Source organism: Podarcis liolepis (genome assembly GCF_965112155.1).
Source record: "Podarcis liolepis genome assembly, chromosome: 7".
Taxonomy (NCBI): Eukaryota; Metazoa; Chordata; class Lepidosauria; order Squamata; family Lacertidae; genus Podarcis; species Podarcis liolepis.
Window position 1 is genome coordinate 69,582,683 of NC_139561.1, and position 14,047 is coordinate 69,596,729.

The 14,047-nt window shown below is 45.1% G+C and overlaps 1 protein-coding gene across 13 annotated transcripts in view; it reads right to left on the reverse strand.

The window, feature by feature from the left end:
- Positions 1 to 9,166: 9,166 nt before the first annotated feature.
- The window catches only part of LOC310710876 (lethal(3)malignant brain tumor-like protein 4), a 58,074-nt gene continuing 53,193 nt past the window's right edge, over positions 9,167 to 14,047 (reverse strand). For all 13 annotated transcript variants that reach the window (XM_083512142.1, XM_083512141.1, XM_083512139.1 and 10 more), the window contains one exon: positions 9,167 to 13,749. In XM_083512142.1, the coding sequence (XP_083368268.1) occupies positions 13,621 to 13,749 (129 nt within the window). In that variant the 3' untranslated portion in view covers positions 9,167 to 13,620. The remainder of the gene's footprint in view (positions 13,750 to 14,047) is intronic.

Consider the following 14,047-nt stretch of genomic DNA (forward strand, 5'->3'; position numbering starts at 1 on the left):
TGAGAAACAGGCACTGCAAAGTTGAAAGAATGCTTGTGTTTTCTTTGAGTTTAGCATTCCAAGCTTGGGTAAGAGAGGATTCATAGAGCTGGACTTACTGCCTTAGAAGGCCTGACACCAATCCTAGCCCCGTTCCCAGCTACCTTGATTTGTCAAGGAGATGGACTGATTTTTTAATATGCGGTTGGACTTCTAAATTGCTAGGAGAGACCTAAAAGAGGATGCCTCTCTTTTATTCCATGCTTCAGCAAAGGATGCTGTGGTCCAGCCACCTGAAGAGGCAATGGCAGAGCTTCATGCTCCGGCACTGGGGGCGGGGGGCGGAGCGGAGAGCAGGTGGGGCGGGGCTGGCATGTGTCCTGGGGGCATGGTGTGCCGCCTGCACTCCTCTTCCTCCGCCAGTGCTGAGAGATATGGCCATCAGACAAAAAGAGAGGGAGAGAGAGGAGAGAGACCTGAGTTTGGCTTACATGGATAAGTAACTTAGGGTGCTGCTGACTAGAGAGATTCTGCTACGGAAGCAGTGGCTCTCTATCTGAGTGTGTACACTTGTCGTGTGAACCTGTGGCCCTTCAGATGTTTCCGGACTCCAGTTCCCATCATCCCCAGATAACATGACCAGTGGTCAGGGATGATGTGAATTGTAGTCCAACAACTTCTGGAGGGCCATAGCTTCCCCAACTCTGGTTTAAGCCACACCTTCATCTATCCTCAACCATAACACAGAAATATTGCAAAAAGACAACAAGACTTCAGTAGCCTCCTTCCAAGGGGAACCAAACCTGGCATCCTCCTCACCACTTGCAGAAGTGGGGTGAATACAACAATATTTTTGCTTTCTATACCGTCCTGATCAGGGATAGGGCCTTCCTGCTGCTGTTGCACTACAGCACCCATCATCCGTGACCACTGGCCATGTTGGTTGTGGATGATGGGTGTTGATGTCCAGTAATATTGAGAAGGCCATCGGCTCCCCATCCCTGGTCAAGAAGGGACCCAAAACCAGCTTACATAGCCACTATGAACCAGAGAGAGAGAGTTGCAGTACTCCCCATCCTCATGTTCCTAACCTCACTTTCTATCTCTTCAGCAAAGAAAGTAGATGTGTTGTTTATTTAATGAGAAATGAAATACTGGTATGTAAAGGCTGGTAATTAGCAATTTGTTCTATAACTAAGGTTCCACAAGCCATAAAAAGATAGAAGAAGCAGAACTTCTATTGAAACTTCCTTTGAGATAATAACACTGATGCAGTATTAAAATAAAATTAAAAGGGGGGGAAACAGCACCCAAGTCTGATTTCTTCTCCCTGCGCAAGCTATATAATGGTCTCATCTAAATTTTATATGGGAAATATAAAATCCCCTGTGTATAAAAATAATGTCTCACTATTAATCAGATAATGTCAAACTTTGCTTTCAGTTTGATCCCAAGCCAAGATGCTTTGCTTATTGGAAATGTAAATTAGCCTGCTAGCTAACACTGGTTCATGGGGAATTTACAGGCCTTTCCTTTTCGTTTTCAAACAGATCTCTTTTTAAAAACAAAAAACCTTCCATTGCCATCTTGCTCAATAAGCAAAAAGCTAGCTATTGGCAAACATTGACTCCCTCTCCCCCAGCCAGAGAAGCCACCTTGGAAAAAAATATTGGGGAACACTAGGTAAGCCCCACCCTGCATAGTCAATCGCAAGACACTGCAGGCACACCATTTGAGTGACAATGTCCATTGACTTCAGGAGGGGGCAGCCCCCTCCAATATTTTATTGGGGGGGGGGCAAAAGAACCTTGAGCCCTAGAAGTAGCTTCCTATGCCCCCAGCCCTTAGTGGTACCATTTGCTAGGCTGGTGCGATGTTCCGAAATGCTTGCAGACACCGTGGTCAGGGCAAACTCATTTGTGGTAGAATATTGGCAAACAGAACCACTTCAGTGAGGGGAAAGGGTGAGATAATCAGCTTGGATAGGGACAATTTGACTTATGTCCTGGGAGCAATAAGTGCTGTGTACGGTTGTGGCTCAACTCTTTGGGATCAGTGGAGAAGAAGGCAGGGAGCCCAACAGTAGTTGGAGCTAGAGCCAGAACCAATGAGAAGCAAAGCCATCTGATTCTAGTTTTGTCCCCATTCTTCCACCGTATCAAGTTCTGTCGTGGCAACACCAAGACAGAAGGCAGGCTGTCTTACTTGACCTAATGGACCACCAGCCACCACTGGTGTGCTGGGTCTGGGGGTAACCCATGAAATGTGGTCCAGGACCGGTCCAGAATCCGAAGGTTCCACTAGGAGTCAGTCCAACAGGGCCAAGGCAGGACACAAGGCAGGATACCAGGCAAGGACAGGTACAGGAACTCTGGCATATATCAATGTTGCTCCCGCAATCTAGGGCGGGGTCCGACAACCTTTTATCTTTGTCAGGGTAGCGGCCGGTCCTGATCCCCCGGCGACTCACCTCCCTGTTTCTCCCGAAGGCGAGCACTCCTCCTGCGAGTACTCAGGTCTCTCCTTCTCTCAGACCTTAGCCTTTGCAGCTTGGGAGACGTCGGTGGGTTACTAGACCCAACCGGTAGTGGAGCAGCTGTAAGTGATGGCCCAGCTGAAGGCAAGGAGGTAATCCCCGCATCTGGAGCCAGGGCAGGCTCAGGCCCCTGACTCTGCCCAGCTGGTGTTTGTTGCAGGGGAACCTGTGCAGACTGGGACTCTTCAGGATCAGGCCCCAGACTTGGTTCAGATGATGCCTGAGACAAAAGATCTGGTGCAGACTGAGACTCCTCTGGTTCCGAGTCTGAGCCCGAGTCCCAGGCCATCACAACTGGTGTACTAAAAAAACCCAAAAAAGGTGACTGGCTTGCCAAAGTCTGTGTTAACTGAAATAATGGCATATTTGCATAGAATTGTAAGTTGGAAGCAACCCTGAGGGTCATCTAGTCCAACCCCCTGTAATGCAGGAATTTCAGCTAAAACATCCATGACAGATGGCCATCTAACCTTTGCTTTAAAAACTCAGAGAGAGAGTCCATCACCTTTCCACGGCCAAACAGCTCTTACCCTCAGAAAGTTCTTCCTGATGTTTAGTCAGAATCTCCTTTCTTGTAACTTTGAAGCGATTGGTTTGGGTAAGAGCAGAAGAAAACAAGCTTGCTCCGTCTTCCCTGCATCTGCTTTTAGATTAAAAGCCTAATGGGGCAGAGAAACCTGTCAAACTTGTCAAACACCAAGTACATATTAAAGTATGTAAAAGAGGTACATGTCCACTGTTCTTTGGACTATGATCCCATATATTAAGCACGCTGTGTTACAAAGAGCGAGTGTGGTGTAGTGGTTAGAGTGTTGGACTAAGACCTGGGAGACCAGGGTTCAAATCCCCACTGGGCCATGAAGCCCACTGAGTGATCTTGGGCCAGTTGCCGCTTCTCAGCCGAAATTACCTCACAGGGTGGCTGCTGGGGATTAAATGATATGGGGGACAACCATGCGGGAGTGCCAGCTTAGCCTCACGATGGTGGGTGCCTGAGGCTGTGGGTGCCATGCAGCGGGCATGGCCCTGGCACTGAAATTTGTGGGTGCCCGGCCCCTTCATGGGGAATTTTGTGGGTGCTCAGGCACCCAGGGCCCCAGCACCTATGCAGCCATGTGTGCCACCTTGCACACTTTGAGGATTGGTAATATGTAAATGCGATAGATAGATGGCAGTCTAGAACTGAGATAGAAGGAGAAAGGAAAAGACCTGAAGAAAAAACCATGAGAACAAGTTGAAACGAGACCAAAACTTTAGAAGCCATGCTTGGTGTTTTGGCACAGAGACAATAATTGCCTTACTGAGGTTTTGAAGTGAAAATCACTTCAAAGTAAGCTCAAATGGTATCAGTGGAATTGAGTACATATATCCAGGGGTGGGATCCACCTTGCATTTTTATCCTGTTCTGTTTCCAAGGTGGTGCCATAGCCTGTTAATCGAAGATTATTTGGACAGTCTGGGGCTTCTTTCAATTCTGTAATACAGTGGTACCTCGGTTTAAAAACAGCCCTGTTTACAAACTATTCTGTTTACGAACTCCGCAAAACCGGAAGTAGTGTCCTGGCTTGCGAACTTTACCTTGGTTTAAGAACAGAATCCGAACAGTGGAAGGGCACCGGAGGCGGGAGACCTCATTAGGGGAAGCGCGCCGGTTTAAGAACGGTTTTGGTTTCAGAACAGACTTCCGGAACGGATTAAGTTCGTAAACCGAGGTACCACTGTACAAGGTTTTTCCCTTGCTAGACTTTGCCCCAGCCAGTACATACAGACTGTCTCTTTACATAGAAGACAAAAGCCATTGTTGGCAGTTTGGAATTGGGCATGCTAGAAATTGATTCACAAAGAAATCGAAGCCCCCCCCCCCCCAGTCAGTTATAATCAGAACAAAATTAGAAATACCCACAGATTGAGCATATTTCAGTGAACTCTTAACCGAGAACTCCCACATGAGTTATCAAGGATGCAATGTCTAGACATATTTTTTGGCGGGGGGTGGAATTGCTCCATTTTGGATAAAAGCCTAGCTTGCTGCAGGCCCAGCTCATAAAAGCCTATGGATGCAGATCATCTTTCAGAAAATAAGTTATGCTGCACACACTTTGCACTTTGGTGATGTCTCAGTATTTGATTTGTAGTGTAGATTTGATGCTGGGAGAATATGTGGGTCAGGAAAGGAAATGATCATCATAATCAACAACAACAAAAGAGAAACAAAACCACACGACATATTTTTTTTTTTTTGAAAGCTTTTTAGGGGTATATTTTCACCATTTGGAAATGACATCCACCAGCTAGACTGCTGACTGGGAGTGGCTGCCAAGACCATAGAACACCAGTCCTGAAAGACCTACATTGGCTCCCAGTATGTTTCCAAGCACAATTCAAAGCCCCAAACGGCCTCGGCCCAGTATATCTGAAGGAGTGTCTCCACCCCTTACCACCTCTTTTTCTATCTTGGACTGCAGTTCCCTCCTTGCATTGTTTATTCTGTTATCACCAAGTTGAGCCCACAACTGCAGAGGGCAGGTACAATAGGAAAAAATAGGAAGATACCCTCTTGTGGTACTGATCGGAAACAACTTAAAGAAACCAGAGGGCTATTTACAGAGGATGAGGTTCTGAAATATATATATATATCCTAAAACAGGCATGTCCAAAGCCCGTTTTGGGGGCCTAACCCAGCCCGCTGGTCAGTTTAATCTGGCCCCTGTGGTAGCTCAAGAACTTCAATCCTAAAAAAAGCCCAACAACTCTGGGGTAAAATTGTAAAAAAAAGTTGTGGTCGGCTCTTCGGTCGGCCCTCACACATGTTCACTTCATCAAATCTGGCCCTCTTTGAAAAACGTTTGGACACCCCTGTCCTAATATATACATTTTTGCTTAATAGAAATATGTTTTTTGCAAGCTATTTCCCCTAACATAATGCTGGTTTGCAATCTGGATCCAGACCTGATCTGGAAATCTGAATTTTTTACACACAAGCATTGGGAAGCCAAAACAGCTGTAACTTTGTTTTTTCACCCATGTGTATGACATTTGGAAACATGGTAACCTCTCAAGAGGGGATTAGCCTTGACAACTTTCAGGTAGCTCTGGGGATTATTGTGCTAGCCACTTATAAAGTTTGGTTTAAAGTACAGAGGGGGTGGAGGTGGGGAAAGAGAGAAAAATAGGGGGGAGATGCAAAGGCAGAGAGGGAGAGAGAGAAAGAAAGAAAGAAAGAGAACAACTGCACTATTTGGTTCATGAACTTGAGGTTCCCCACAACCGTAACTGCTCTTGGCAAACAGAGTCATTTGGTGTGCCTGTGTGTTCCCTTTTAAATATTTACTTTGAGCTCCCCCTCCCTACCGTATTTCAAAATTAAAGATCTAAAATTTCTGGATACATCTTAATTGCAAGTGTAAAGGGACCCCTGACCATTAGGTCCAGTCGTGACCGACTCTGGGGTTGCGGCGCTCATTTTGCTTTATTGGCTGAGGGAGCCGGTGTTTGTCTGCAGACAGCTTCTGGGTCATGTGGCCAGCATGACCAAGCCGCTTCTGGCAAACCAGAGCAGTGCACAGAGCTTGTTTGGAGGTTCTAGCAGGGGAGCGCAGCTATCGTATACCCTTGACCGAAGAACGGTACACTCCTTCTATCTGGGATGGTCGTCCTCTTCCACCGAGCGCGCAGCTTCGGGAGGGACGCACATGGAGTGGTGAGGGAGGAAGGGGACACCCGCCTAGCCAGCCAGATCAGCCGAATCAACCCTGGCGATCAATGGGGTGACAGATGTCGCAGCCAGATCGCCCTCACATCCACCTACCTATTTGGCCTCCCACCGCTCCTGACGAAATAGCCAAGCTAATAGCCCAGCTGAAATCGGGCAAAGCCCCATGGCCCAACCTGATCCCTGCTGAAGCCATCAAACTACACCCAAAATGGTGGGCTGGCATCTTGGCCAAAACCTTCGACGCAATCAACGCTTCTGGTCTCATCCCCAAAATATGGAAGGAGGCCATTATAGTACCAATTCATAAAAAAGGCTCTCCAATGGAGCCGGAAAATTACCGTAACATCAGCCTCCTTTCGATCATAGGGAAAATTTATGCCAGCTTTTTGCTGACGAAACTATTGCGTTGGGTAGATGAGACTAACCAGATTGGCCACGAACAGGCAGGGTTCAGAATTAAACGTTCTACAACTGATCATGCGATAGTTCTTTACCATCTGGCACGGAAGTACTCTTCCCCTCCCCGGGGCTACCTTTGTGCTGCCTTCTTAGATCTAAAGGCAGCCTTTGACAGCGTTCCTAGAGATATTCTTTGGGAGAAACTTGCGAAACAGGGCATCGATAGAAGACTCTTATGGCTTATAAGTCAGCTCCACGAAGGTACCCTTGCCAGAGTGAGACTTACTCCTGCGGGCGACCTCACAAATTCGATACCAATAAACAAGGGAGTGCACCAAGGATGTATATTGGCTCCCTGCCTATTCAATCTATTCATCAGCGACATGCGAGCACTCCTAGTCAACTCATCTCCAAGTATACACGCGCCTAGACTAGCGGATTACCGCTGTCCACTCCTTTTATATGCGGACGACGCGGTAATTCTTATACACGTGTTGGACTAACCAGAGCTCTGAAGATCTTTGCCACGTATTGTCAACTCAACCAATTAACCATCAACCATGTTAAATCTAAGATTCTGATTTTCGCCAGAAGTCGGAGATTACACGAATGGAAGCTTGGTGGAGCAAAAATAGAGCAAGTCCTAAAATTTCAATACCTAGGAGTTATTTTTCAATACAATTTGGGGTGGAAAGCACAAATCCAACACCTACTTAACAAGGCCAAAACTCTGTCATATGCGCTCCTCCGATTTTTCTTTTCGGATGGAGCTTTGCATGCTCCCTCGGCCCTAAAGGTGTTCAAGGCAAAAGTGGTTACCGTGCTTGCTTATGCTGCCCCGCTCTGGGCCGTGATGACAGACCCTGCTCCTCTTGAGACTCTGCAAAACCAATTCCTATGTCGGCTCCTAATGCTCCCCCGGTGCGTAAGCAACGCAGCCATGCGACTAGAATTGAAGATCGCATCCTTAGAAACTTGCCTGTGGAAGCAAGTCTTCAATTATTGGTTATCATTGTGGCATAGATTACCAGACCATTACCTTGTCCAATGCTTATGGCGAGATGAATTCTCCAGCCTTTGGACTAGTAGAATTCATGCCAAACTCCTGAGTTATGGAATCTCTCCCTTAGATTCCCTAAAACTAGATCAAATCACTGCTCAAAGACTGATCCGCCAAAGACTGGATGACATCGACTTACAGCAAAATTATACGCTGGGGGGAGGTGTTTGTTCGCCCCAGAACATTGGTATCACTTTAACTTACTGCGTTCCATCATACCTCTCCTCCCTTTCGACTGTTGCCCATAGGCTGGCCTTCACTAAAGCGAGGTTTAACGTTTTTCCCTCCAATGTCCTGAGACATAGATTCTCAAAGGGCCAAGCCTCCGCCATGTGCGAATGTGATAAGGAGACGCCGGAGTCGCTTCAGCACATTATGTTCACTTGCCCCTTATTCAATGTGCCACGGGCAAATTTGTTGGGATCAATCATACAGAAACTAGAGGGTACCCCACCAAAATTCCACCTTGCCCAAATCTTGCAGGATAAGGATACCCATACGACCCTGAAAGTGGCTAGGTTTCTGGTCGCTGTCCTTACCCAAAAGCGTTGCCAAGGAGCACCACAAGCTAATTAAGGCGCAGTATGCCATTCCATCTTATAGTATTTTATTGTTATAGTAGTGTTTTAGCGGCTGTTTTTTCCCACGTGCACAAGCTGTTGTTTATGTCTTGTTTTTATCTGTATGGGCCTACGGCCGTAATAAATTATTACTAAATTATTACTAGCAGTGCACAGAAACGCCATTTACCTTCCCCCCAGAGTGGTACCTATTTATCTACTTGCACTTTGACGTGCTTTCGAACTGCTAGGTTGGCAGGAGCAGGGACCGAGCAACGGGAGCTCACCCCGTTGCGGGGATTCGAACCGCTGACCTTCTGATCGGCAAGTCCTAGGCTCTGTGGTTTAACCCACAGCGCCACCCGCGTCCTTAATTGCACACATGGACACTAACAGGCCATGCAGCGCACAGCCTGTAATTTCACACCCTGCTGTTGTAGAGGTGTACTTGGAACTTTTGAACGCGTGTTGTTTGGTGACAGTCTTGTTCTAGAGAACCACAATGTTGCTTCTCAGGGTCAGGCTCCAGGGTTTGGGCAGCAGTGCAGAGGGGGGTGGGATGCTCAGCAAGATTCCCCTAGTGAGCTATCCCACTCCACAAGCCTGTCAAATCTTTACTGCTTCCACCCGATCACTGCTGCTACTCACTGCTTGGTGGCTTGAGAAGGTGGTGAGCAAGAGTTGGCAGGTGAGCAGTGATGCATGGTGCTAGTGAGTTGCAACTAAATGTTGGGGCCTCAGGAGCTATCTGGGGATACTAGCCCCCAGGGCTGGCCCTGCTTCTTGCATTTCCACTAGTACAAGGAGTGTAGATAATACTGATGCAGAAAAGTGATGTCAGGTCACTCAAAATGTGGCCCAGACCTGGAAAGAGAGACCAGAGAAGCCCATGGAACAAGTCCAAATCAGAAGAGGCATTTTGAATCAATGTGTTTTATTCACATCTTCAGAGCAATGCACAGATGAGGGGGAAATAGCAAACATTTCAAGGCCTTAAAAAAAGGAAAGATTTAAAATAGTGAAATAATTCTGAACACTGAAAATCAAAATTCCACCAAGAGCTTCCCTGCTTTTGCATGCATGTCTAATTCAAGTAATAGACTGTTTCAAAAATAAACTTGCTCATCATCACATGATGGAGAGAATGTCAAAAACTTTAAAGCTTTCTCTGGCATAAATCCCTTACCAAGGCATGGAAGCGGCACGCAAGAAGTCTCACAGCCAAACTCGCTTATCCCCTGGGCTGAATATTTTTCTTCCTCGCTTGTAATGTTTCGGCTATCACTGTCACTGAGCGCTTCTGTGCGGCTTCTGGTATGATTCATTACCCTGAGCTGAAATCTACTACTGTCGGATTATGAGGATGATAGTTTGTGATGGCATGGAAATTTTTTAACTACAATTTCCTGCTGAGAGGGGAAAAGGGTAGTGGTGATAAAGGAAGAAACCAAGTTTGGTTTTCTAAAACAAAGCTAGAATGGCAGAACATGACACATCAGTTACATAAATATTTAGAATTGAGACCTTCTGTCCTTGCTTTGCTAGTTCATGAAGAGCAATCCTTAAACCGTGTCACTTACAGAGTGACAGGTATCATAGTGAATGCATAGGGATTAATAAAAATCGCTGTTCTTTAAGACAAAGATCCAGTCTGACTGAAATGAAATGAAAACCTTTGAAACAAGAAGCAGCAGCAGCTTTTATCAAAAAGCTCTTTCAGGTCTCCCGACTTCTTCAAATGGGTTTTAAAAGTAGAGACATGCAATCTAAATATACACTTCCAGAGTACTTCCTTGCTGACAAGAAACCACCTTAGCATTTATATACGATTAATAGCATGTAGGGAATGAAACCTTAATTCAGATGGTTGACAAAAAGAAAAAGATAAAAAGGAGAGGGAACCCTGGCTGATATGAGGACAGTGCCATCACTTCCTATCTCCTTGTGTGGCCATTGGGCTTAAGAATAATGTGGCAACTTATTCTCTGTGTTGTGTCTCCTGGGAGAAGATTTCTTCTATGCTATGCCAGAAGTGCATTGGCAGGACAGCTCCAGCCTAGAGGAATTATAGGCAAGATGTGGGTAAATTGAATTCTATACAGAAATGAGAAGAGCAACAACTAAATAACAGATTAAAAAGTCTGACTTTGCAAAACTATGGCTAACAGCAGAGTAGAACAAAATCTTCTGGTTTATTCTCGCTTGGCTTTTCTTTTCATCTGCTGCTCACCATCCTGTCTTGTGATTTGTTCTTCATAAAAGGGTTCATGTTTTCTCCTACCCTACCTGTCTAAGAGCCCCCCAACAATTCAGTTCCCTTCCTGTTTGGTGAAATTTTATACCTAGATTCTGGCTGCTGCATTCATCCCTCTTTAAAGATGTTGACGCCTCGATATTTGTTTTCTGTATAAGCTCAGTATATACTAGCTTTGGTGTGTGCTGACTGGAAAGCACACCCTTTTGCCAAAGAACCTGGATTTGGTTTTTGTGCCACGTGGTTGCACTGCTGCAATGACCACAGAAGTGAGACAGGAAGCATTCCTCAACCTAAAGCCCCCTTTTGGTGGATAAATTAGCACTTCGCTCCTGAGCCCTACAAAAATAAACAAACCTTCCTCACATCTATGCAGAGAAGTAACTTGCAGAACCTTGCTGAATCTTCTGTCATGGATATCAAGGGCTCTTGCATGACAAACACAGGAGTGCTCCATCTGACCACTGGGAGCGGCTAGGCAGTCCTCACATTTTGTCATTAATTGATACTTCCATGCTACATTTCCAATTGCATGAGGGATCCATGGGAGTGTTCCTGTTCTTAGAAACTACAAGGTGTACACAGTTGCCCTGAGAGTCAGTTCAAGAACAAGAAAATAAAAAAGCAAGAAGCCTGTTTCCATGTTTCTTGCTCACCAGTTAGACTGAGTGCTTCCCTCAAAAGTTCTGCTTGCATTTAACCAATATCCTGAACTGTTTTACTGCATGAATGTGCAACTTGCAGTTATAATTTGCATCTGCTAAAGGTGCCCATTGTTTCTTCACATCTGCCAGAAGTATACATAGAAAAAACTAAGATGAAAATGTCCTTTGGAAAATATACTCTCTTATAAAATAAGATTATGTATTTTTAAAAATGCCTCTCTTACCCAGCACCATAAAAGTTATGTGGAATATCTCTTTTACAGCAACAGTCATGTGGCATCCTGTCTTCTGTTGTCTCTCTCAAGTATTAATAGAGATTCTCTCTATCACACTCTTTCAATGATAGCTCTTCTACGTAGAAGGCTTAAACTCCTTAGCTTCTTATACAAAAATAGAAAGCTATGAGACATATTGCCTCTGCAGATTTATTAAATACTGTTCAGACTCAGCAGCCTGGATTGTGGACTATTTACAAGTCTTATGTCATCTTGACTTTAGGAAGGTTACAGAGACTCTTAAATAGTTGGGAGATCAAAAGTGGAGAGATGTATGTGAAGTGGATGTAACGGAAAGCTTGACACCATTCTTCACAGAAATGTCACACATTTGCTTATAAGGTAAGTTAAAAGGAGAGAAAGACATACCACCACTGACCAACAGGAAGAGCATCCTTTGCCAGCTCACATTCTTCATGTCAATGATGTAAGACACTAACAACAGAGCAGTATCCTTGCTATGCTATACAGAAGTTCCCTTTTACTCCCTCAAGTTTAAACAGTTATCAACCCTAAAAATGGCTTGACATTAAATAAACAGAAGGCTTGGCTTGCTTTAGATGAGACACTAGTCCAAGGAATTCTATTGTCTGCTAAACACCAGGGCAGCGAATGAGGGGTAACTTTGATGTGCATGCAAGAGAGAGAGAGAGGAGTTATATGAGAGGGTTCATAAGCTCTTCCACATCTGAAGGGATGAACATTAGAGCATGTGCCCTTCCCAAGTTATACTGTATTTTGATGGGGCAGGGGTTGAAGAAGTGAGAATGACTGCCTACATTACCAATATTATTGTACAGTGTGGGCTGCTAATTAGGGGACAGAAACAGAAATATGGACTACATGGCCATTACCTGCTGCAGGTGTAAAGGCAATGTCTCCATAAACTGCCTTCTCAGAATCTGCCTTCCCCAGTGAAGATCTGTGTCAAATTGCTCTCTTTTAATATTCTTTTGGCACCTTGCATCCCCCCCCCCCGCCCCGCTTATTTTTTCATCTACCCATATGGTCCTGTGCATTTCAGCAAAAGCTCCCAGAGATTGGTCTGCTGCACAGCAAAGCATGCAGATATCATTCTAAAGTCTAAGACTACTACTGAACTGAATGGAGGATGCGAGGCAGCAGTCCTTAGTAGCTTGTACGTTTGGCTCCTTTGTGCTTAAATGGTCCACACTAGATACTCCTGTTTATTAACCCGCTGTGCTTTCAAAACAAATGCTTCAGAGTGGGGATTCCAGATTCCTTCCAACAATTCTTGCCTCAGAAAGATCACTACAGAGAGGGATGTGCCATCCCTAAACTTTCCTTGCACTGAACCACAGGGAGATGGAAACATTTAAAACATACTCTAGTAGTTTCGTTATGGCTCTCCAAAGGTTTTCCTACAGTTCAGTTAGGGGAGCCCTCCACCCAAGTGATTGACTTATCTTTTGTTGGAACAATCTCCCAATAGCCTTTATTAGACCTATCTTCATTTCATCTCATAACCTCTGCAATTGCACAGCTTGAAGTGCAGGTATAATAGCTTGATAATCAATGGTATGGAGTCAGACTTCATTCCTGGCACTCCTTACTCCCTGCCAAATCCTGCTAGACCAAAATAATAATTGCCAGTGCTTGAATAGCTGAAAGAGAATAAAAATTCAAAACTAGTTTGGAAAAAGCACAGGTGTTTGATGAGGATTTCAGCAGCAGTGCTTTGAAGAATCTGTATCTTTCCTTGTTCCCTTAAAGCCTATCCCCAAGTTCTGCACACAAAGAAGTCATCATGGACGTCAGTGATAACTTGGATTCTCTTTTAGGCACTATCAACAGGTTAGTCAGTTTGGCTCCCCACCAATAGCAATACCCGGGATTCCTCTTATAACTGGAGGCATCATCAAGATCTTCACAAAAGATCAATTTAACCATACCCATATTCAATTAGAAAAAACACACAATTAATAATCTCTTCCTAGAAGGGAAGCCACTAAATCCATTCCAAGTGGCAGAAGGAACTGTACTTCTTTGGGATCCTTTCAGCAGGTTCCAGAGTCTGAAATGCAATTAGACCACTGCCTTTCCAAGGTCCCAGCCTGCTCAATATTCAGTAACATGGATCTCTGCTGCTGAGTTGTTCTTTGAAGGCCTTTCTCAGCTCTGGTCTCCTGGCTCAGGCTGGTCCTGGAGGGGCTGCTTCAGTCTTCTTCCGCAGTCTTGAACATGAGGATGGCATTGTATATTTTAAGTGCTGGCCCCAGCTTGATACTCAGAATTTTAACAATGTCTGACTGGTTCAGGAGAAGGAAGGCTTCACCATCGATCTGCTGGTGGGTGGAAAAATAAAAAGAAAGTCAATATTACAGCTGGGACAATCCAGCTTCCATATGCTTAAAATTAACACAGCATGGGAAGGGCACTAAGAACGACATTTGATAGGATAATCAATTACACCCTTGGTAAGCTTTTTTCCGAGGAGTATCCTTTAGTGTACTTCAGATCTTTTGCAGGTGGCCGCTTTCTGTAAGGGAGGACAGGGTTATAGACTCTAAGCGCCTGAATAGAAATGGCTACTTTAAAAAGTTCTTGTGGTGGGGAAGTGTCCAAGCATCCTTCACACCATAG